Source organism: Anomalospiza imberbis, chromosome 15, assembly GCF_031753505.1.
Source record: "Anomalospiza imberbis isolate Cuckoo-Finch-1a 21T00152 chromosome 15, ASM3175350v1, whole genome shotgun sequence".
Taxonomy (NCBI): Eukaryota; Metazoa; Chordata; class Aves; order Passeriformes; family Viduidae; genus Anomalospiza; species Anomalospiza imberbis.
The window spans coordinates 10,056,926-10,078,546 of NC_089695.1; the positions used below are offsets into that span (position 1 = coordinate 10,056,926).

At 42.1% G+C, this 21,621-nt stretch overlaps 1 protein-coding gene across 3 annotated transcripts in view; it reads right to left on the minus strand.

Annotated features, from left to right (window-relative positions):
* Positions 1 to 3,023: 3,023 nt before the first annotated feature.
* The window catches only part of TRPC7 (transient receptor potential cation channel subfamily C member 7), a 73,544-nt gene continuing 54,946 nt past the window's right edge, over positions 3,024 to 21,621 (minus strand). Inside the window, exons 7-13 of one of the 3 annotated variants that reach the window (XM_068205792.1) lie at positions 20,363 to 20,525; positions 13,969 to 14,164; positions 10,784 to 11,005; positions 8,416 to 8,496; positions 6,759 to 6,812; positions 5,426 to 5,501; positions 3,024 to 4,695 (exon numbers count right to left, since the gene is read on the minus strand). In XM_068205792.1, the coding sequence (XP_068061893.1) occupies positions 4,553 to 4,695; positions 5,426 to 5,501; positions 6,759 to 6,812; positions 8,416 to 8,496; positions 10,784 to 11,005; positions 13,969 to 14,164; positions 20,363 to 20,525 (935 nt within the window). In that variant the 3' untranslated portion in view covers positions 3,024 to 4,552. Of the gene's footprint in view, positions 4,696 to 5,425; positions 5,502 to 6,758; positions 6,813 to 8,415; positions 8,497 to 10,783; positions 11,006 to 13,968; positions 14,165 to 20,362; positions 20,628 to 21,621 lie in introns of all 3 variants that reach the window. The other 2 variants (XM_068205790.1, XM_068205791.1) reach the window with 2 other exon arrangements.

The window sequence follows — 21,621 nt, forward strand, 5'->3', positions numbered from 1 at the left end:
TATTATACATGATCACTGAGGCAATCATTCTTTTTTTTTTTTTTCCTTTTGCTCTTGTGCTGCTGGCATCAGGCATTGGCAGCTCCTATGCCTCACTGAGGAGTATATACTGCCCTACAAAGATGCAGAACAAGGACTAAGAGAGGCCAAAGCTAATGAGCATGTTTTCATTCTAATAAGATTCAGAACCACAGCCCCATTTTTGGCCCCTTCCTTTCAGGTCATTAAGGCAAATCACTGAATTGCTCTGCGTCTGCCTTCCTTAACTGGAAGCTAAGGTTATTTCTTGTAGAATAAAGATGTATAAAACTCCTCCTTTCTCAATAAAAGGTAAGTTCCTTAAGGCTATTTCTTGTGCAGGCTGCTGTCCAGCACCAGGTGTGATACCTGCAGGGTTTACAGTGCAGTCACAGCCAAGGTGAAATGGGAGTAATGGGACCTGCTGCCTGCAGCATCTAACACTGCAGTGGTGAGAGATTTGTGGCCAAAGCAAGGGCAGGACTGTCTTTCAGGTCACAAGGAAAGTGTTTATGGTGTCTGGATAGAGGAAACAAACACCTACCCTGCCCATGTGAGCACAGCCTGCCAGCCTTGGCTGTTGTGGCTTTCCCTTCCCTGCCTGTGGGTTAGTCAGGGAAGCCAGCTGAGGGATGCAATGCCCTGCCAGGCTCCTGCCTGGGCCTGGCAGGCAGCACAGGTGTTGTGTGGCAGGGTGCAGGGCTGGTCCTGCCTCCTCCCAGGGCTGCAGCCAGACCCAGCTGTGGTGCAGCAGGGATCTGCTCTCAGCTGGAGATGTGTTTGGAACCCTGTCCACGCTGCTCAGCTCTCCTGCCTTTGTGGTGATGGACTGTGTCCTGGCTTGTCCTTACTGAGTGATCATTCATTTCTTGTATCTTTTAATTAGGGCAATTTCTTTTGGCCTGCTGGAAATGCTTTCCTCATGTAGATTAATTAAAAATAAAGCCTAGCTCTGACAATTTAATATGAGCTCTGGTCAGGATGCAGGCAGCCTTGTAAGCCATTATTCATTACACCATTCATATTCTTCATAATATTTACTTTTAAACCATGTTTTTCGGGAACTGAAGAGAGTATTTGTTAGTCATTCTCCACAAAGTTACAGGCAGAATTAATCCAGCTGGAGGACAAAGATGTACATGAAGTATCACATCTGCCCTGTGGCTGCACAGCCCATCCCTTGCTGCTGAAAGCAGGGCCATGGTGCCAGATGCCCTTGGGCAGCTCCTTTGTTTTGGGACCTGCATCTCTGGGCAGCAGGGGTCCCTGGCTTAACACCAGGCAGTTCAACTCCATGAAATATCAAGTCCTGTTAATGCTTCCTGCTGTTTTTTCCTCTCTGTTGGCAGCACCTGACTGGTTTGGCCTTTGCAGGGTGTGAAACAACTGTCTAGAGACTTGGGCAGTCAATAAATCAATACTGGCTAGAGAATGACTTTGTTCAGATCCTCCTCAGGGTGTCTATTTAAGTTCCAGTTTGATTGGACTGTGGTATTTGCAGAACTGTGACCATCTCTTGGAGAATACTCACCCTCGTGTGGAGGACACCAGATTAGTTTCATTTTTATGTGACCTCTCTTATTTCCCATAAAAAGTTATAATCCTCTATCTACAAATAATTTGGGTAAAGCTCCATCCCTTCACAGTATTAATTTGTCCAAAGAATACCAAGACCTACACTACAAAGCCAAAGGTAGAGGTGTTACAGACTGGACCAAATCCAACTCAGGGCATGGCTGATGTGACACTGCCCTGCCAGGAGTGCCCTGGTGATGGGAAATGGGACAGGGGACCCACATGTCTCAGGTTTCATCCAATCTGGCACTCACCTACCTTGATTTTTCCTCTTCAAACTCTCTAAGTTCTCTCAGGCTTCTCTTTCAGAGAAGCTTCTTAATTTTAATTTCTTATAAACTGACCTTGGAGAATAAACTCTGCTTCTGCCAACAGCCCATTAATACACAGAGAGCAGCTTTCTTGGGTGTGTTTCTGGGACCAGATGAGAAAAGTGCTCTGATGTAGTGAGATTTTACTTGTCATGAATATTTATATAAAGTCTCTTTACTTTGATACTTCCAAGAATGTAAATGCAAAAGGAGAGGAAGCAGGTTTTTTAAACAATATTTTAAATACATCTTTTAATTTGCTTTTGAAGTCCTAGAGAATATTGTGCTCTTTCTTGGCAGATTCCTGAGTGAGAGCAGCATGCTAACTCCCTGTGGCAGGACTGCCCTGCTTCACCTGTGCAGAACCTGGAAGGGCAGGAGCTGATGGGCACAGCTGCACCTCCACCTGGGACCCAAAAATACACCAAAGTCATCCACAGTATGGTGTTCTTTGTGCTGACCAGAGCGTGCACTGATTGCAGTATTCAGCAGTAGAAGAATATTCCTGTAGGTGTTGCTGTACTGTAGATCAGGCATTTTGCTGAGCTGCATTTAAATATACAAAACATAAATGCATCCTAGTATTTCAACTAAGCCTTTCTGCAGGACTTGCATTCAATATCATGAGAAATTTAAATTATGGTGGTCCTTGTAAGTTCTACCTAGAACAATACTCCTTAAATCCCAGAAACACTAAATGGGAAGGGTGAAGGAATACTTTGATCAGGAACCCAGTGTAGAGATGTAATCAAATTAAATTCTAAGATGATGCCGTGACAACAGGGCTGGTTTTCCAAATGGAAAAAAAGTTTACACAGTGGCTGGAAAGGTGGGGAGGGACAAGTAGTATTGCCATGAAATATACTGCTTCTTCTTATGGGGAAAACTGGATATATATTGGCAATGTTTGCTGTGGGAGACAGCCCAAAGTGCTGAGTAAATACCATTCCCTAGTTTTATTCATTTAAAATGTATTTTAGTTGAAGTGTTACATTTTGGCTCTTTCAGGCATCAGAATGCCTACTGTAAAATTACTTTGTATAATGATTTCATTGTTCACATATTGGAGAAAAGCAAAAAAAAAAATCAAGAAAATATTTCACTCAGTGTACAACAAAATATTATGAGGTAATTTTATTTTGTTTCCATTTTTAGGTAAAAATATTACAGTATACAAGATAATTTTATTAAAGGTAAAAATACAGTATTTTTTTTCTCTAAACAGATCTACGTACAGTACACTTTTTTATTTTGTTTTCTTTTATTTTTGTACAAATATAACTATTATTCTAATAAGCTATATGTATTCTCATCTGGCACTTAAGAACTGATCACAGGTCACCTTCTGGCTCTGCTTGTTTGTCTCTGCTGAAACCTAGATGTCATGTTCATTTTATAGGTGTCTCTTGTAAACAAACAGTCCAGTTCCATGGTTCCCAAGTAGTAAGGTGTGCTTTAAGTAGTAGAAATCATGTAGCCAACCATGAAAACCCAAGCCATCCGTGTTTGCAGTTGTGTTGCACAGACTTACAACTTTGCTACTGAAAAAGTGTGATCCTTCTACTACCACAGCCTTAGAACAGTTTGAATCCCTTTCTCATCCTCTGTAAGAGCCAAGAACATGACAACAATTTCTACAATGGTTTTTCCTTTATTTCCTTTTTTTTTTTTTTTGGTCAGAACGTTCAATTGAAACCTTTTTGTACTAATTTCAAGGCTGGAAACTACTGGGCAATGATCTTTGTGATTGATCTCTCCCTATGGCTTGCAGTTTGACCTCTGGAATCTGAAAGCTGAGCTCAGTTGCATCGCTGTCTCTGGATTAATGTTGTTCTTTGAACTGAATACATTAGCACAAGGTATTTTATCTCTGGGTATTCCTGGGAAGTGAGTTTCACATCATTATGAGTATTTCAGTACACTGTTGTCGGAGATGGGATCGACTAAAGATAAAAGAGAGGCTAAGTGCATACAAAGAGACCAAATCCATCAGCAGACTAGCTAATACAGCTGGAAAAGGTGGCCAGGAGTGTTTGGCTGGAAATCCTTTCATCAGGTTAAAGGATAATTTACCCCACAATCTTGATTTCATTTTTCCAATGCTGTCAGTGTCTACTTCTTGGTCACTTCAACAGATGATTTCTCATTAGTTTTTCATTAGCCACAGTGCTGATCAAAGTTATATTCAGGGTTGCCAATGTCAATGAAAAAGGAGAGTACACAGCCAGGAACAGGAATTTAAAAAATTTTGTAGGGAATATGCTTGGTACATTTTTCTTCAGGCTTCACCCATTTCTGATCAGTTCAGACTTGGTGTTAATAAGCACAGTTACATTGTCTTCTCTGGAGTCAGATGAATGATGATCTGGCCTTTTTTTGCCTTTAATTTGAGGTGTCTTCTCTATGGTGCATCTGTTTCTGATGTCGAGGGGCATAGATTTTTACCATGAAGTCACTTTTGTATCAGAAAAGTTTTAACTGGTCACTCGACAAGTGCAGGAGAAATGCAAAGTGCTCCTACCAACACTTGCTTGTCAGCAGAAGCTGAGTGTGTAGTACCCATTTTTCACATGTATTTTGCCCTCCTAAGATGCTGGTTGAGAATGAACAATGTTTAGAAAACAAGTTGTCTTTCTCTGTATTCACCATCAAATGTCCTTATTTAAGGTCTTCCCAAACTTGTCACTCAGTTGCTGTATTAGTTTTGCCAGCTCACCAGTAGCTTGGGACTTTTCCTCTAAGAGTTCATAGCGGAGACTGGAAATATCTTGTTTGATTTCTTTAAGTTCTCCTGAAAGAGGAAAAGTTCTTGTTAGCCATACTGAACCAAGTCAGTAATCCCTATGGTTCCAAGACGTGATAGAGAAATAACTGCAGTGTGTTTGGTCAGGAACGTGTGTGGAGCTGCATTTGATCTCCCTGCATTATGCACTTAATATCTGTAGTCACAAGGAATAACCTGTACTTGCAATAGTGGTAGCAGCAGCAAATATGTGTGGAGAGTTGATGTTTGTTTCTCAAATTTGTTCTCTCTCCACAAACTGATCTCCACCTACATAGGGTATTTGCAGGATGGTAGAAGATAAGAGGTGTTAGAGGTTCTTTTACATCTGCACACAAATCCCACATGCCACCACAGCAATATGAATCTGGATCCCATTCAAAACAGGGTCCTTGGGGCAGGCCTGGGTAGAGCAGTCAGAAAATGCTTCATGTAGACACCAAGGTAAGGCTGGGTGTTGGCAATACTCTGGTAGTTGTAAAGGAAGGAGAGTTAGAGCTACAGGGGTGAACAGGGCTGGGTAAAATCCTATGAGATGTGTCTTCTGCTAAGGAAAAATAAGGACCTGGAATTTCAAGGGCACAAGGGTGGCTCAGAGCCAGCACTGCTCACCTGAGTGTGAGCATGAGCAAGCTCTCTCTACAGAGGATCTTAACTAAGCTCAACCCTCATACTAGCCACATCAGCAGCAGTAACAGCACATGCTCGTTAGGTGGGTCAATTATAAAATTCCACTTGCCTTCATTGACCTCGTCATTTTCCCGGTCAACCTGAGCCTTCAGCACATAGCGCTTAATCAGACGCTTCATTATCTTCTGAAAGGAGAACAGAAACACCCCTTTAGTGGGACACTGTCCACATTCCAGACTTATTATGAGCAACTCAAACATCTGGTTTCACTAGGGATATTGTTGTTGTTGTTGTTGTTATTATTTCCCATTTATTTTACATTTTACATTGTGAACATTGTACTACAGTAGTTGATTGACAGTCACTCAATCATGACCCCACATATGAAGCACTTTGGGGTTCTCTGTGGGATGCATGTGAATGTAAAGCATGTCCCACAGACAGAAAGAAAACACAGGTGATCCAATAGAAAGCTAAGGAAATGGGTTCCAGAGCCTTCTTTTAGCATGTTGCTGTCTAATAGTACTTTACAGGAAGAAATAAGTGGTTAATTAATGATGTTAGAAAACTCACTCACAAAGCAGCTGACCTAAGGTTCACAGAAAGACTCTGTTAGCCTTGTCATTGGGTTTTTAAAAGAAAATAAATTTAGAGAAGGACTGAGAAAAGAGAGTCTGAACAAAGGTGGGGAACTTGGCTTAAGGGAGAAAAGTTTCTTATGGAAATGGTAGATTTTAAGAGACATATGGTGAAAAATATAAATCCATGTAAACTTACAAAATGGAAGATGACTGTTAGTAAGGAAGAGTAAGTATAGAAATAGATGATAGTTATGGATATGAGCTTGCAATGTGCTATTGTTCCAAGGATGTCTAAGTTCCATTTATCTAGAAGGAAAATAAATTTGGCAGTCGTGGGCTGCACTGGGGTACAGATGATGGCCTTGTCTTTGCTGTAGAAAAAACACCCCAGTGGGGAAAAAATCTGATAATAAAAACCTATAAAGGAAAAAAGGAATAAAAATATATAGACATAAAAAGAACTGCTCTCTCAGAGACAAAGATTTACATGCATCCTCTGCAAACACAAGAGAGCTCAAAGTCTTTGATTGACCAGATGTCCAGTGTTAAAGGAGAAGCCTCTCCCAGCATGGACTCACTTCTTCACAGAGCAATCACATCTCTGCTTGGAACATCTGAAAATTGCTACAAAGGGTGTGAAATACAGTGTAAGAAAACAGCACACCTGCTCTTTTTTCTGACTAGCCAAATAAGGATTATAGCAGTGCAAAAGGCTTGTGAAGATCAAAGAAGGATCCAGTCATTTGTATATGCCATGCAGCCATGGAATATGGGATGACTAAGACTGTCCTGGTATGTCAGAGGCATCTGGCTAAGCAGGTGAGTCACTAAGGCAACAGAGATGAGGTACAGTGCACCTACGGTGTGCTGGAGATGGCCAAGGTAGTAGAATCCAGAGGGAGGTAGGGCTGTCACCTGAGAAAACATAAATGAAGTAATGTTTGGGGAAAGTAGGGAAATCCTGGATCCAAAAATAAGTTTTTTTTTTCCAGAGCAGAAGTCAGAAGAGATTTAGACTAAAACAAGGAATCAGAACACGGGTTCTAATTAACTGGAAAAAAAAAAAAAAAGATACATTACCTCTCTTTATACAAATTCCCACACTCTCTTTGATAAAGGTATTGTTTTTCCTAGACTAATTTATTCCCAAATCATGGCAGATGTATTGACTTGTTCCTCATGCTTTTCAAAATGTTGCATATTTAAATTCTGTATATTTTTGTTATCCCTCTAGAGCACTGTTCATATGTAGTCAGTCTTAAATACACAGACTGCAGAGACTGCAGATACATCCCTCAATAAACACTGCTAAGCAAGAAGCAACTGCTTCAAAGGTTTTCCCAGTTGTAGAAGAAAAGCTTTCCAGACAGATTGCTTCTTCTTTATGTTTAGATAATCAAGACTATTACATTCTCCTTCTATTATTTGGGCAATTTTTTCTGCAGCAACTGAAATGTTCTAAGGTAGTTTGAAGACAAATTTAGCATTATTAAAACAAAATAACAGGTACTTATCTTTTTCTTTCTATTTTTCACAGTTACTTTTGGCTTTCTCAGTATTGGAAATAAAGTTCTAATTTACCACAAACACTAGGTGGTCTCATTGAGAAATAATAGCTACTGGAAGAGACCAGATCAGCAGAGGCTGACACATCACTTGGGGGTTTGAATGGATGGGAACATGTCAGAAGTGCTGAAATGCCACTTTGAGCAGGACACAATCTCTCATCCCTTTTGATAGAATCAAGCCAACTAACTCCAGATGCCAGAGTGAATGCATCCCATTTCTAACTTAGATTTTTAGATACCCCTCCTATTTTGGTAGAAATTGTGCTGGAAGCTGTACCAACACAAGACAAACCACTTCTGGAATTGCCCTTGCACGTTTTAGCCACTTTTACTATTATTTTCCTCATCTGTCTTTAATGTCATCCCTTCAGACACATCATTTGCCATCAGATTCCTTTCCCCTTTATTTTAAAAAAGAAGGCAAATATCCTGCGGGGCACATTTTGTTCATTGTATTGCCCTAGGACACGTTTGCACAAGAAATAACACATCTGCTGGCACAGCACTCGTGCTGGACAGACAGCCGTGGTACCCTGTGCCACCTCTGCAGCCACAGGGGGGTTCTGAACCGTAGCACATTGCAGGTTTAGCTTGGCAGGAGGAGCTGCTGCCAGAAGAAGCACATGCAAATGTTAACGCAGCAGCTGGAGAGATGGCTGAGCCGTGGGAAATGAAATGCTGGCAATGCAAGATGGGAGGAGGAAAGGTTGGGTGATGTGTATGAAGCTAAACCCCCTCGAGTGGCATTAATTAGCATGACAAATGCTAACACCATGCGTATTTCCATGGGGTACAGGCTCCCTTTTTTTCCAAAACAGCCCTGTGCCAGTGCCCCAGCCTGGCACATGCCAGGACAGCACCGGCTGGGAGAAGGCAAACGTGGCTCTTGCAGGTAAGAGTTGGGCACTGCCAGACCTCTCCCCTGGCTCTTGCTTTCATGCTGTGATTACCTGGTATCTTGTGGGCTTGGTATAAGCGTTCTTCCCAGAAAAACTCTCTGTGTTTTGAATGCTAGAGTGAAAACGAACTTTCTGAAATTATAAAACATCATGACATGGTTAAATCAATGATAGCTTCTCATACCCAGACAGCCCCAAACTAAGAAGAGCTTTAGAAAAACAGTAGGAAATAGTTCTATGTGCAGTAGAGTAAAAGCCAGAACATTCAGGCCAAAAAAGAAAATTTTTGGAAGACAGAAAAAACAAAAAAAATACACAAATTAATGGAAAAATCTGGATTCTAAATTATCTAGACAGAAATAGTATTCACACACAAGTTTTGGACAAAAAGGTGTTACGAGGCACAAAATACTTTTATCTTAACGAGGCTGATGCTTATCAATTCAGAACACAAGATAACTACTTGTATTTGGAAAGAGCAGGACTGTGGTACAAAACCAAATTCTAAAACACTGTTATTTCCACAGGTCTTTTTAAAACAGCAGTACCCTTTGCTATTTCTTTAAGGTCAAAAAAAATATACATTTTTTAAACAGATATTTTTAGTTTTTATCAGAGGCATGACAGCTCTAGAAGCTTCCAAGTAGACTTTTCTGGACACTACACACAATATTTGTTGGAGGTTTCTTTGACTGTAATCCACCTCTGAGGTTTTTGGTCTAATACTAACAACAACAACAAAAATCACTTATTCAGAGGAATAAATATCACAGATTTCTGCACCTATATCCAATTATATGTAGAGGGGAGGCCCTGGATAAGGGCTTTTCTTCCCTGGTTGAACCAGAGATCCTGATTATTTTTTTCTTTCAAATCAGGATGTTTAGATTAAAAGTCTGAAGTAGTAGTGTAATTAAAAAAAAAAATCTTTCTTATTCATCAGGTGTATCATGAGCTTACAGAGACTCTTGAAGATGATATGTGAACAAAATCAATAGGCAAGCAAGAAATAACTGATATTCTAAATTGTTTATGCTAAAGCCACGGAAAATATGAACTTTGCATGAGTTCCATGAGAAAGGGCAAGCCAGACACTTTCACTCATCTGGCTTGGGGAAGGAGAAGCTTAGAGAAAATTTTATTACTTTGTTTTAGGCTTTGAACCAGAAATTAAATTTCAAACAAAGCGAGCTTAGTGCAGTCTGATTCAAATAACATTTAAAAAACATTTAAAAATCATTATTTGAGGTAGTTGAAGGAGAAACACTTCTTTCATTTTGAGACTCCACTGTTCTAGTGGTTCTTCCAATAATCAATAGCAGTGTTAAATGGATTTGTAGACATGCTTGTCTATCTTGGCAATGCTTCCCATTCTGATAGCTGAATTATTTGATAATACAGAGTAAACCCCATGGACAAACTTCTCCCTTCAATTTATGTGCTGGCAGTACTGGGTGAACACCTGACCTGAGCAGTTCTCCCAGACTCCTGGGAGGATGATCCTCTTTGGAGACCGTGGACTTTGCCTGGAGCTGGAGGGCTCACCATGAGCTGAGGGGCTCACCGTGAGCTGGGTGGCTCTCCAGGACCTGGATGATTCACCATGAGCTGGAAGGCTCACCATGACTTGGTGGGCTCACTGTGAGCTGGGTGGCTCTCCAGGACCTGGATGTTTCACCATGAGCTGGAAGGCTCACCACAGGCTGGATGGCTCACCAGGACCTGGATGGTTCACCATGAGCTGGGTGGCTCTCCAGGACCTGGATGATTCACCATGAGCTGGAAGGCTCACCAGGACCTGGATGGTTCACCATGAGCTGGAAGGCTCACCGTGAGCTGGATGGCTCACCAGGACCTGGATGGTTCACCACGAGCTGGAGGGCTCAGTTGTGTGCTCCTCCAAGAGATCCAAGCAGACCTTAAAGCAGCCTTCATGTCCCAAAGGCAAATTCTGCAAAGCCTCCTCCAACTTCCCTTCCCTTCTCCTCAGTCTCCCTTTCCAGGTTACAGCTGAGGGTGGGCTGCTCACATCTCAGCTTGAGAGTGCCACCCCCTGGGTAGTCCCCAGGTAGGAGTCCCCTCCCTGGGCAGTGCCACACGTCCCTGCTGGGAGAGCCTGGAACGATGGCCCTGAGCCAGACAAGTTGTGAGCCTGTTTGTGCCTCTGCTCCTCTCTCTGACCTTGCTTATTTGGCCTTGGAGTACTTTCTCTTATAAAAATTGTCCTTTCCCTGGTGCCATGAGGCTGCACCTTTGGGAGGACCCTCTGCTTGCAATGTGGTAGAACAACGTGCAGGGGTGAAGTCCCGTGAGAGGCTGTGCTGCCCCCACAGTCCCTGTGTACCATGCAACCCCCTCCACAAGCTCCCTGGCATGAATCCCTTCCACAAAGAAGCTGAAAAGTGGAGATAAAACATACCCGTTTTTTGGAATTCAGCATCCCCATCTCAAGGTCATTTTCACAGTTTTTGGCCTTAGATTTGCAGAGTTTTATGAGGCACATTTTTATTCTCAGTATGAGATAATAAAATGATTTAGGGCTTGGCACTAGATTAAAAGGAGCAGGTAAAGTCCTTCCTTCATCAAAGTAGGATAGCCAGAGCTTGGCACGTGCAAACTTCCACTCCACATCTGCATCCTCCTTGGGAAGGGAAGAAGGAAAAACAAATCCACACCCAAATTAGTAACTAGGAAGGAATTCAGCTATGACCAGGACAAACATACAGGTAGGAGTTAGCTACAACCCAAATTCTGCCCACCAGAATAAGGCCCCTGCACAAAACATGTATTTGTAGGCTTCTCTGCGGTAATTTCAGAACAAGGAAAATTTAAACAAAGTGGTGCATAAACAGAGCATGTGTGTCTTCCAAATATTAGACAATTTCCTTGTATATCAAAGGGGTTCTCTCAGTAACAATCTGTTTTTTTTGCTATGCTGATAAATGAATGTGTCAGAACACAGAGACATGAAAAGCAGAAGAAACTTTTATGAGCACAAGAACAGCAAAGACTGTCTGTGATGAACTGCAATGCTCTGTGCCATCTGTTACCACTGCATTGGCTAGGAATCCCCTTAGGGAGGCTCAGACACTGCCTTCTTCTACCATCAGCAGATTTCCTCTTGGGTCCTGTCTGTATTCACCATCATCTACCCCTACACACCTAAATTCTCCTACTATTCACCTCCTGCTACTGATGAAGGTGGAGAATAACTCCATCATTCAGTGTCTGTGAATCTCCTTTATGAATTGTCAAAGTGGACCAGGATCACTTCCAAGTAACAAGGGCAAGGTTAGCAAATGTTTTATGGAGGAAATCGTTCACTTGGCATTTATACAGGAGGATGATCAGGGCCATGTATCAGGAGCATTTATCAGGCAGAAGAGAGGGTGAGATACAGCTGCTGGACTGCTGTGTTCATTGTGCTTTACATGGAGGGCAGAAGCAGCAGCAGAGGTGTGGATCTGCCAGCTCCCTGTACTCGTGTACATCTGTGTTCTGCTGGAATTCGTAACCTCTGATTACCCTGTACCTCTGGAACCTGGTCAGGAATTGACACCATGGAGATAAATTCTGCCACAGCTACAGCAATGTGTCTTCACCAGAGCAGCAGCATTCCCTTCTGCCATTTGCTGTTCTCATGGTTTGGGGTTGCATCTCACAGAATCCTTCAGGTGAATTGCAGAACGAACCACTAGTGAACAATTCTAATGCCTTTCTGTTAAGCAGCTAAAATTACTACTAATGGGAGTAGTTCTGTTTTATGGCTAGCAAAAGGATTTCTTTCCATTAATCCAAATTTGTCAGGAAGTACCAATACTTGAGGCATAAGAAGAAAACCAGAAGCAGCTAAGAGATGTTAAATGGAAGGCAGGGAAATATGGTCTTGTCTCTCCAGCTAGTAGTAAACCATCTACCCACTACCATAATGGAATTTAATTCCTAAGTAATGTCCATCCCAGGACATTATTGACATTGCTCTGGTCAGACAAACACTTTGGCAATAGAGACTTTCTCTGCAGTCAGCCACCACCCCTGGGGATATTGAAAGATGTGTAGATGTGGCACCTGGGGACATGGTTTGGTGGTGGCCTTGGCAGTGCTGGATGAATGGTTATAGGTTTTTTTCCAACCTATATGACTCAGATTCTACAACTCTCTTTAATCTTCACAGAGATGCACAGAGAGCTCTCGAGATCTCACACTAGTGAGTACTGAAATGAATTACTATGAGAAGAACTAGTTTTTCCTCAGTTAGGAGGATCTGGGCCAAACACTCACACTTGTTTTGCTTGCTGATAGTTACAAGTAACCTTTAACAAAATTTTGAAAATTTCCATGCAATCAAGAAGGATGACAAACCATTTTGCCAAGAAAATGGCCATCATAAAGTTTAAACTGGAAAGTTAATATAGGCCATCTATTCAGATATTTTTAGAGATCTTTTTTCTTCAAGAGCATCTCTGTCTACTACAATACATTAGAAAATGCAGTAAGAGGCCGAGACCCCTTCTGAATTAAAGCTTGTTTCAAGTGAATAGGATTCAGGGAATTGCTTGATCCTATGTGATTAGAAACCTCTGGAGAAATGACTCTGCTTTCTGCAATCCTGAAAGGTTTTGGGGCAGAGAGCATATGTAAGGTCTCTCTGACATTTAGACTCAGTTACAGCATGCACAGGATAGAGTTATATTTGTACTACAGTTCATGGATGAATCAGATATTAGAGTGAGAAAATATTTTCAGCCCTGGCCTTTTTCAATGTCAGGTTTTGAGGGGAGATTAGGACAAGTAATTACTACAAACCCAACTGCAGAAGTTTGACATTTAACAAATCAGAAGTAAAAGGTGACTCAACATTAACATTATCCAAATAATATGGGTTTTTTTCTGCCTTTATTTAGATTAGTAGAGAGTTATTTATGTCCAAAGCATTTAGCAAATCCACTCTGCTAATAGCCACACTACTGAGCAGGGCTGGGTAAACCCTGTAAATGCCTTTCTGCAGAAACCTATTAATATTCCTTGAGGGCTCTGTTTATATGCTTTAAAAGACGGATTTTGTAAATGCCCACAAAGTCATGTTTTGCAGACCCTCTTCAAAAAAAAAATATCAAGTTTTATGCCTGGTAATTGGAAAATTTGGAATTTCTAAACATTTTCATGAATGCGTATGAGCTTCAGATCTACATGGACTGGAGTGCTTAAGCAGTAGAGAACAGGCCAAAAAGTCAGAAGAAATATTACTCTGTCATAAGCAAACAATGCAGCTAAGGCAACACACATGGATAAATTATCATAACCAACAAAGGGAATAAAAAATATCACAAGCCACTTTCATTAAATACATGTAAAAGAAATTGGGTTTACTCACAGAGGTTCATTAAAAACAAAGAAGCTGAAATAGTTATAGAAATGATTCATTGTTGATTATTAATTCAATCATAATCTGGGGACAGACTCAGCCTTAACTGTTATACCATGTATGATGTTTTCAGGATTCTAACCTTGGATGTAGAGTAAGCTACAGCCTCCTTGGGTTTTTAGCATTTTCATTATCAGTAATAATTAAGTACATTGAGTTTATAATCTGATTAATCTTACCTCAATTTCCTGATAGGAATTGTTGATCATGGCTATTAGCATATTAAGCAGCACAACCACCATAGTGACATTATATACTCCATAGAGTACATATCCAATATTCTCAATGAATTTATGGTCGTACTTCAGCACCACAGAGATCACTTCAGATAAGCCAAATATTGACCAGAATAAGGTTTTAAAACTTTCTTCTACCCTAAAAATAAAACAAACAATCTCCTTATAGAGTCGACACTGGGTTAGCCAGGCCACATGCTAATAATAAAAGCAGCAATCCACAAATATAAATATGTCTTGGCACAGTTCTTGCAACTCATTATCCATGACCCAGGGATGTGCCAAATCATATTTCCTGATTTGATAGAGAAATATGATTTCTGATTAATGCTACAAAGTTACAGTGTGCCCTGATTTGCTCCATCTGTTCTTATCAAGTGCATTACACTTGGATTTTGTGTCCCTAATAGGGATGACAAATCCATGGGCAACTTGCAGTTTGAAACTTTTTATGTAGGGCTTTTGCTTCTGCTCAGACACTCACTCTTTTTTCATCCCAAGAAGATAGAACCAAGTCTGACCTCCTTCTATGCAGTTTCCAGGGCAGAAGAGAAGCATGTCTTTTACCCAGGAGAAGAGAATGAAAAGTTCTGCATTGTGGAATTAATATAAAGAACACAGAGTGCAAATATAGCCAGACCATAGTCTGATTTTCTTCCCATCCTGCTTTGGGACTCCAAACATGTCAGGCACCCAAGCATTTGTAGGGAAAAAAAAATTGGATTTAAGGAGTGGCAGAAGATGTTGCAGAGAGGCATTTTGATTTTATTATTATTCTTGCTTGATTGTAGAAAGGGGCAAGAGGAAAATTAGAAGGTTGAAAGATAGGAAAAAGGGGAATAAACAAATGACAAAGTGGGGCTGGAAAGAATGTGGGCAGACTAACAGGTCAAAAGGAGAGTCCAGTCCAAGGAGTTGGGGCTGTAACAGGGGAGGGGAGCAGCCACAGCTGAAAAGGACAGAAGGAGGAGGAGGAGGAGGAGGGATGCTGGCACATTTTGAAAGCATTTTGCCTAATATTTAACTTAGAAGGCATTTTGCCTTTGCTGAGCAATCCTTAGCCTATTAACAGGTAATTGCCTCCTTTCTTCTCCTGCCTGCCAGGAGGTAACACCTTCAAATGAAACAATGCCATATAAAATTATTTTGATGAAATGTTTTTTACTAGGGTGGCAGACTAATCCTGCTAAATCTGTTTATAAAAACAGCTTATAGACACAAACCAGGGCATATTCAATAGAAAAAATAAACTTACATCAATTCCAGCGTCAATTACACCATTCATAAAAGCAAGAAAAATTAATTTAAACCCTTTGAAAGGCTGGTGCAGATTCCTGGACAGCTCCTTTCTGCTGCAGCAAACCAGTTTTTAATTCCCATCATAATTTGTGGTACTCCAAATCTCATTTACTCTTAGTAGTAAAACTGCTGTTAAGAGTATAATATTTACTCTGTATATTGTTTTGTGGGGAGTAACCTTGAGTGATGTTTCAAATAAATGTTGCACAACTTCCTGGATAACCAGAGTCACTGATACCCCACTCCCTGACCCCTGTTGCTCTTCAGGGCTGCAGAGATACCTTGGGGGATCTCTGACCGTGCTACATCAGGTGCCATCACTTTTCCACCTGCTTTTGCTCTCCTGTAACACACTGCTCTTTTCTCCTGCCCTCATCTGCAGCTGAGCTGACCTGGCATTAATGTGTCAGACTCCATTGTACAGTGGCAATCTGGCCACTGCTTCTTCCCTAGTTATTGTGCTTTCCAGCTAAGGAACACATATACACCGGTGATCTTTGACATTGAAACCCGCCACCGAGGTGATTTCCCAAATTAATAAAAACCATAACCCCCAGCCTTGAGCCCAGCTGCGTTCTGCTACTAACTTTTCTTTTCAATTTAGAAAGGTTCCCTCGGTTTTCCATCCCACTGGCAGATTTTAATACAATGTGTCAGCTCTGCTCCTTTTCTGCAGCTTAAACATTGACCTCTGTACTCGAGCAGTGCCAGATTCTCCTTGAAAAGTAAATTGAGAGCTGCAAGCAGCCTTGACCACAAGAGATAAGGGCAGGGGTGCCAGGTTTCTCTGTAGTGTCCATAAACCTTATTTCCAGTGTCAGGTAAGGGACCAGTGCCCGTGGTAGTGGGACTGAGAGGCTGCTGGAGCGGCTGACCTAACCTGTAGTACCAAAATGATGTTTATCAGAGCCCCCAGGCAGATGCAGGCATCTCTGTGTCAGAGGAAATGATTTAAGAAGACCTTGTACTAGTCCATCCCTACCCTTCAGAATGGCTGGATGACCCTTTCCTTCTCCCTTTTAGATTATTGCCAGGTTGCACGAGATTTGGCACAGGTTGCAGAGAACATCAGTTGGGCTTTTTGTTTTTTTTTTCAAGAACATCTCACTAAAACATGAGAGGAGTACGTTGGGAGCCAGGTCTCAAAGATTCCAAGATGCCAATGTGTCTCCTTGTTGCCAGCTGAACAATTTACCCCCTTCCTGCAAGGTCAGCAGGTGTTTTATCCTTCTCAAAGGCAAACAAATGAAGGATTTAGGAAATCAGGAGTCCTGCCCAGACTGACAGCTCCTGGCAGCAGGAGGGTCTGGCAGTGACAGATTGGCAGAGGTGGAGGTGGCTATGCAGCAATCACCCTCTACTGTGGTAGAACTGACTGCACTGGGGAGACCACAGAGATTGTTTGTTTGTTTGTTTCATTGCACTTATTTCAGTAAAATTTAAAGATTTTGCACTGAGGAAGGTGATGCTTCCTAACAGACCATGGCCAATTATCTATTTGCAGATTTTCCTCACTTTTGTATACAGCAGTGTGCTGCGGTTCATCAAAAAGCATCATGGCAAGGCTCTCATTTCATATCAGTCTTGTGCCCTCCTCCTTAGAAACCTTAAGGCATCCTTTCAGATTTATATCCTTAAATGAGTTTGAGAACTAACTCTGCCAAAAAAGCAATGTAATCTACAAAACTATCACATTTTGACAAAACAAAACATGTAGAAAAAAGCCTTCAAGCCTTGAAGTATCTTTGGCACTGAACAGTGAGTCACATTCCCCTTTGGGGAGAGTGAGACAGAAAACCTTGCCTTGTAGCCTTCAGCCTGATTTCTGATGCAGAAAGCAGGATGAACACAATCAGACTTGCCTCCATTTCGATTTTGTTTGCATAGCATGTTCTTAATTACAGGCTGTTTCAAGAGCTGTGTGCTGTACACAGCATCTGATAAACAGATAAACATAGCTGCCATGGTGGCAACTGCTGTGGAAATGATCTGATCTTCAGCACTGAAGGACTTCCAAAAAATTTTGGAAGTACGGTTAGTTAAATAATCTCTATATTTAACTGTGTGGAGTAAAGACAACTGCATCCTTATTTCCTTTTCTTCCAGAACATCAAATTGAAAGAAATGAAACTTTGTATTATAACTCAAATCAGAGGCCACTGGAGTGCTATGTACTTGCTCTGTAGATGACAACAGAGAAGAAATTGAGTACACAATTTCAAAGTACAGTAGAAATGGAGGGCAAAAGTTAAACCAAATATTTGCAAACTATTATCATTAAAACTAAGCAAGCAATTCCCTCTGTGTACATTATTTTTTCCTGCTTACATACTGCCCTGGGAAGGTGTGCTTTTCTTAAAGATGTAATTTGAAATATTTTAGTGAGCAGCTGTTTGCTTAAGGTTCCTCACTGAGGCAATGCAGGGAGCTGTCAATGCTGTTTGGAACTGCCCACAGTCGATTATGGGCACAAATCCAATGGGCCTTTTTCTGTCACAACTGTCCAAGTGACCTCTGAGAATCAGGTCCCACAGTTAAATAGTCACATTTCTGACTGCAAAACTCGCTGTGAAATTTCACCCATCCTCATGAGAGTCCACAAACATGCTCCCAGGAAATGCCTTCTGTGATGTTGCTGAAGTCACTGAAGGGTTATGAGGACACCAAAGTAAACATTATCCCTTTTTGCCCCAGTGATTTTTCAGTGAATGCACAGCTGTAACACCCAAGCTCTGATACTGAAATCTTCCTCCTTTCCATGAGTAAGTTGATGGCAGCAGGAGACCACCACTTTCAGCAAGGCCAACAAACAGCCACCAAAAATAGAGCAGGAAGCATTGCTACAACTGGTGTCTGCCCATCTGCCAAAACAACCTTGTAATTAGCTTATTAAAATTGTTTGAGACTGTCTACCTCAGGGCTTCTGGTTTGTTGCATGGAATGTCTAAGAAGGATTTTCAGAATGAATGTAAATCTATTCTCCTTGTTTCACATGATGAAAGGGCTCATTTTCAGTGATCATCATTTGCCACTCTAATGTGTTTAAATAATCAGAAGAAAGTAAGTATTTTTAAAGTCTCTTCCAAATTCTTGAAAGGAAAATTTATGCTCATGGAAAATTTGCTTTATAACAACATGAAATCCCCCCAGGAGAAGTAGTCAGCAGGCTGAAGTTAAGGAGGATCTCTCCCCAGTCCAAATACCCTTGGGCATTTTAAGCAATCTTTACTCCAGTGAGCAGTCATCATCTTAGTGAATGTTTGATCATTATTTCAATAAAAAGACAGTAACTACTGGAAGATGCACTTAGATAATGAGTGCTAATAAGAGAGCTACTGCGCTGAATTGCACCAGTGACTGGAATTTGTCAGTGCTGTTCTCCAGGGATGTGCCTGGGGGATGCCATAAGTGAGGGCTGCTGTGCCATCAGGCAGTCAGGGATGGTACTGACTTGATTCTCATTAAGTCTTGTGCTTCAAGGGCATCTTCTTCTTTTCAAATCTGAAGCAAGTCACATCCCACACACTCAGTTCTCTTCTCACTAACTACTGAGCACAGATAGATGTAAATGCATCTGGTCTCACAAATCCTTCCATTAAAATGCACCCTGAGGCTCCAGGAGAGGTCTAGAAGGCAAATTTGGCTCAATAAGGGAAAGTAAACATTGTGTTACAGGTTACATGTGGCACAAGAGGGTGGTGTGGTAAAACTGGAAGGCAACAGCCACTTGCAGGACAGAAATGATGCTGGAAAACTCATTTCTCCAAGAGGAGTGATGAGCTTAGCCACAGGCTCACTGTGTAACACCTTCCAGAGCTGATACATCAAATGCAGCATCAAATGTCTGCTGTGCACACAGTAACTACAGTGGGCTCAGGCACCGTGGCTTTGGAGTGGTTTCCTGGAAGTCAGGTCACAGCCAGGGGAAAACATCATGCCAAGATTGCCACAGGTTTGTGGGAAGAAAGCCCCACTCTGTGTCCCTAAGGCGAGTCAAAGTGGATTTGTGAGACACAAAACATCCTGTCCCAGTGCTGTGCTGGTGCCACATTGCAGTGCAAGGGAGGAGGCTTTCCCCTGGATGCATGGGACACATCCTTCATACTCAGCAGGACTGTCCCCTTCTCTGAAAACTCCTTCAGGACCTCAGCTGTCCCCTACAGGATTGGGACTTGTGTTCCTGGGGTCCTGGAGAATTGAGACTGCATTTTGTCCTGCCACCAAAAGGCTGTAAGTTCAAAAGCAGCCTCACCCTGAACCTCATTCCATTGGCATTTGCCAACCTCTTTCTCTTCCCAACATCCCTGACAAGGTGAGGGATGGACCCCAGCACAGACAGCTCTGCAGGGCTGGGAGTGCTGGCAGGTGAGCATGGTCCAGGCAGAGCCACTGTGGGGGGGAGCCTGGTGTGATGCTCTGTGCAGCCTTCACAGGGCTTCTGCTGAAAAGCTCCCAGTCAGGACTTAAACCCCACAACCCAGGCACCCTGGGTGGCTTTGCTCTGTTTTGAGCACCAGCTGGCTCTGCAGAAGGGCACCCAATAATCACAGCTGCACTGAGATGATGTCCTAAAAAAGACCACACAATCTGAGTTGGAAGGGACCCACAAGGACCATTAAGTTCAACTCTTAAATGAATGGCCCCTATGGGAATTGAACCTACAAAACTGATCTCAGAGAAGCAAAAGCCTTCCTTATTTTACATGCATTTCATCTTACAGGTTTAAGAACAGTATTCTTAAGTTTAAGTTCTCCACTGCTTCTCATGAAACATCGAACTGAACATCTCACCAAACATTTCCCTGATCTGCTATGTTGATTTCCAGAAATACCCGGTTCTGAACTGCTCCTTTCCCTACACTCAGGCCTAGAGCTGGCTGCCAGGGCTGCAGGCTGTGGTACAAGTTTCCCTGTCAAAACCTGGGTGTGATCTCCCCACCCAGCTGCAGCAGGAAGCACCTGAGCAGACCTTGCACCAGCAGCAAGAGGCCAGAGGGGACGGAGCCCTGCAGAGCAGCCTCCTTCCCGCGGGTACTCACGTTGTAAACGCGGGGTTGTACTTTGCACCAAGGTAGTATGAGTAAAGGTTGAACATCCCAATCATGAAGGCTAGGAACACCATGATGAAGATGACCATGAACTTGAAGATATCCTTCACGGTCCTCCCCAGAGAGATCTGCAGGGGGCCGAAGCTTTCGTTGGCTGGAAGAATGTAAGCAATGCGGGAGAAGCTGAGTACCACAGCTATGGCATACAGGCCTTCTGAAATGATCTGGGGATCCGAGGGGAGCCACTTGTTCCTGGCTAAAACAATACATGTACACTAGGTGTTAGTAACAAAAAGGGTTAGATGGAAGCTGCTGTGATAAATGACCCTTTTCCAGACTCAGTCTTGCATTTGGGTGGGAGTTAAAGAGAAAAAGAACAACTTTGGGGCAATTGTTCACTGGACCACAATAGGCTGTACAAATATGGTGAATTAGTTGTATTTTTTGCACGGTAAAGGCAGGAAATGACCAAGTCACTGGGATTTACTGAATCCACACAGTGAAGAAAAACAGCATGGCTTTAAACAAATTTGATATTTTCTGTGTTCTAGTTGAATATCAACAGTGCTCTGCCTTCTCTGTTTGAAGCTTTTGAGATTGAGAACCAAACCACAACATGTGGAGTATAGCAGTGGAGCTGGATACAGGGCACTGTTTCAGTATTTGGAAAGGAAGCATTTGGGAGACCAAGATCTCTATCCTCACCATTAGATAAGAAAGTTAGGACTTTTTCAGATAAAGCAGGTATAAACACTGTGTACCATTTTCATGTTATCTCTAAATTAAAACCATTATCTGAAGTCTAGTTACTCTAATATTTTTACTTTAGAAAGTCCCAGATATGCATCATTTACCTAATCTGATGAAATGTAAACATTTATATTAATATGGCTTATAAGTGTCCTTGCATCAACTCAGGTTCTTGATGGAAAGATTGTGACTCACAGTTAAAACATGTGACATCTTCAGAGCCACAGCAGTAAACTTAGGCATTATTTGCAGTAATCTGAACCAAAGGAAAAGCAGCAGATGGAGGAATTCATAGAACCTCATTGGGATGTTCTGTTCTGGACCCTTTCACCTTTGTGTCATGAACTCACTTTAAACGGGTGAGCAGCCAGGCAGAGAGGGAAGAGCCACAGCCTCGTCTCCGTGGCTCTTGGCTTGTGTGGGCAGAGAGAGATGCAAGAGCTGAGCTGCTGGGGCCACCCAGATCCTGTGGCTCTGGAACTGCTGTGGGTCAGGCCCGT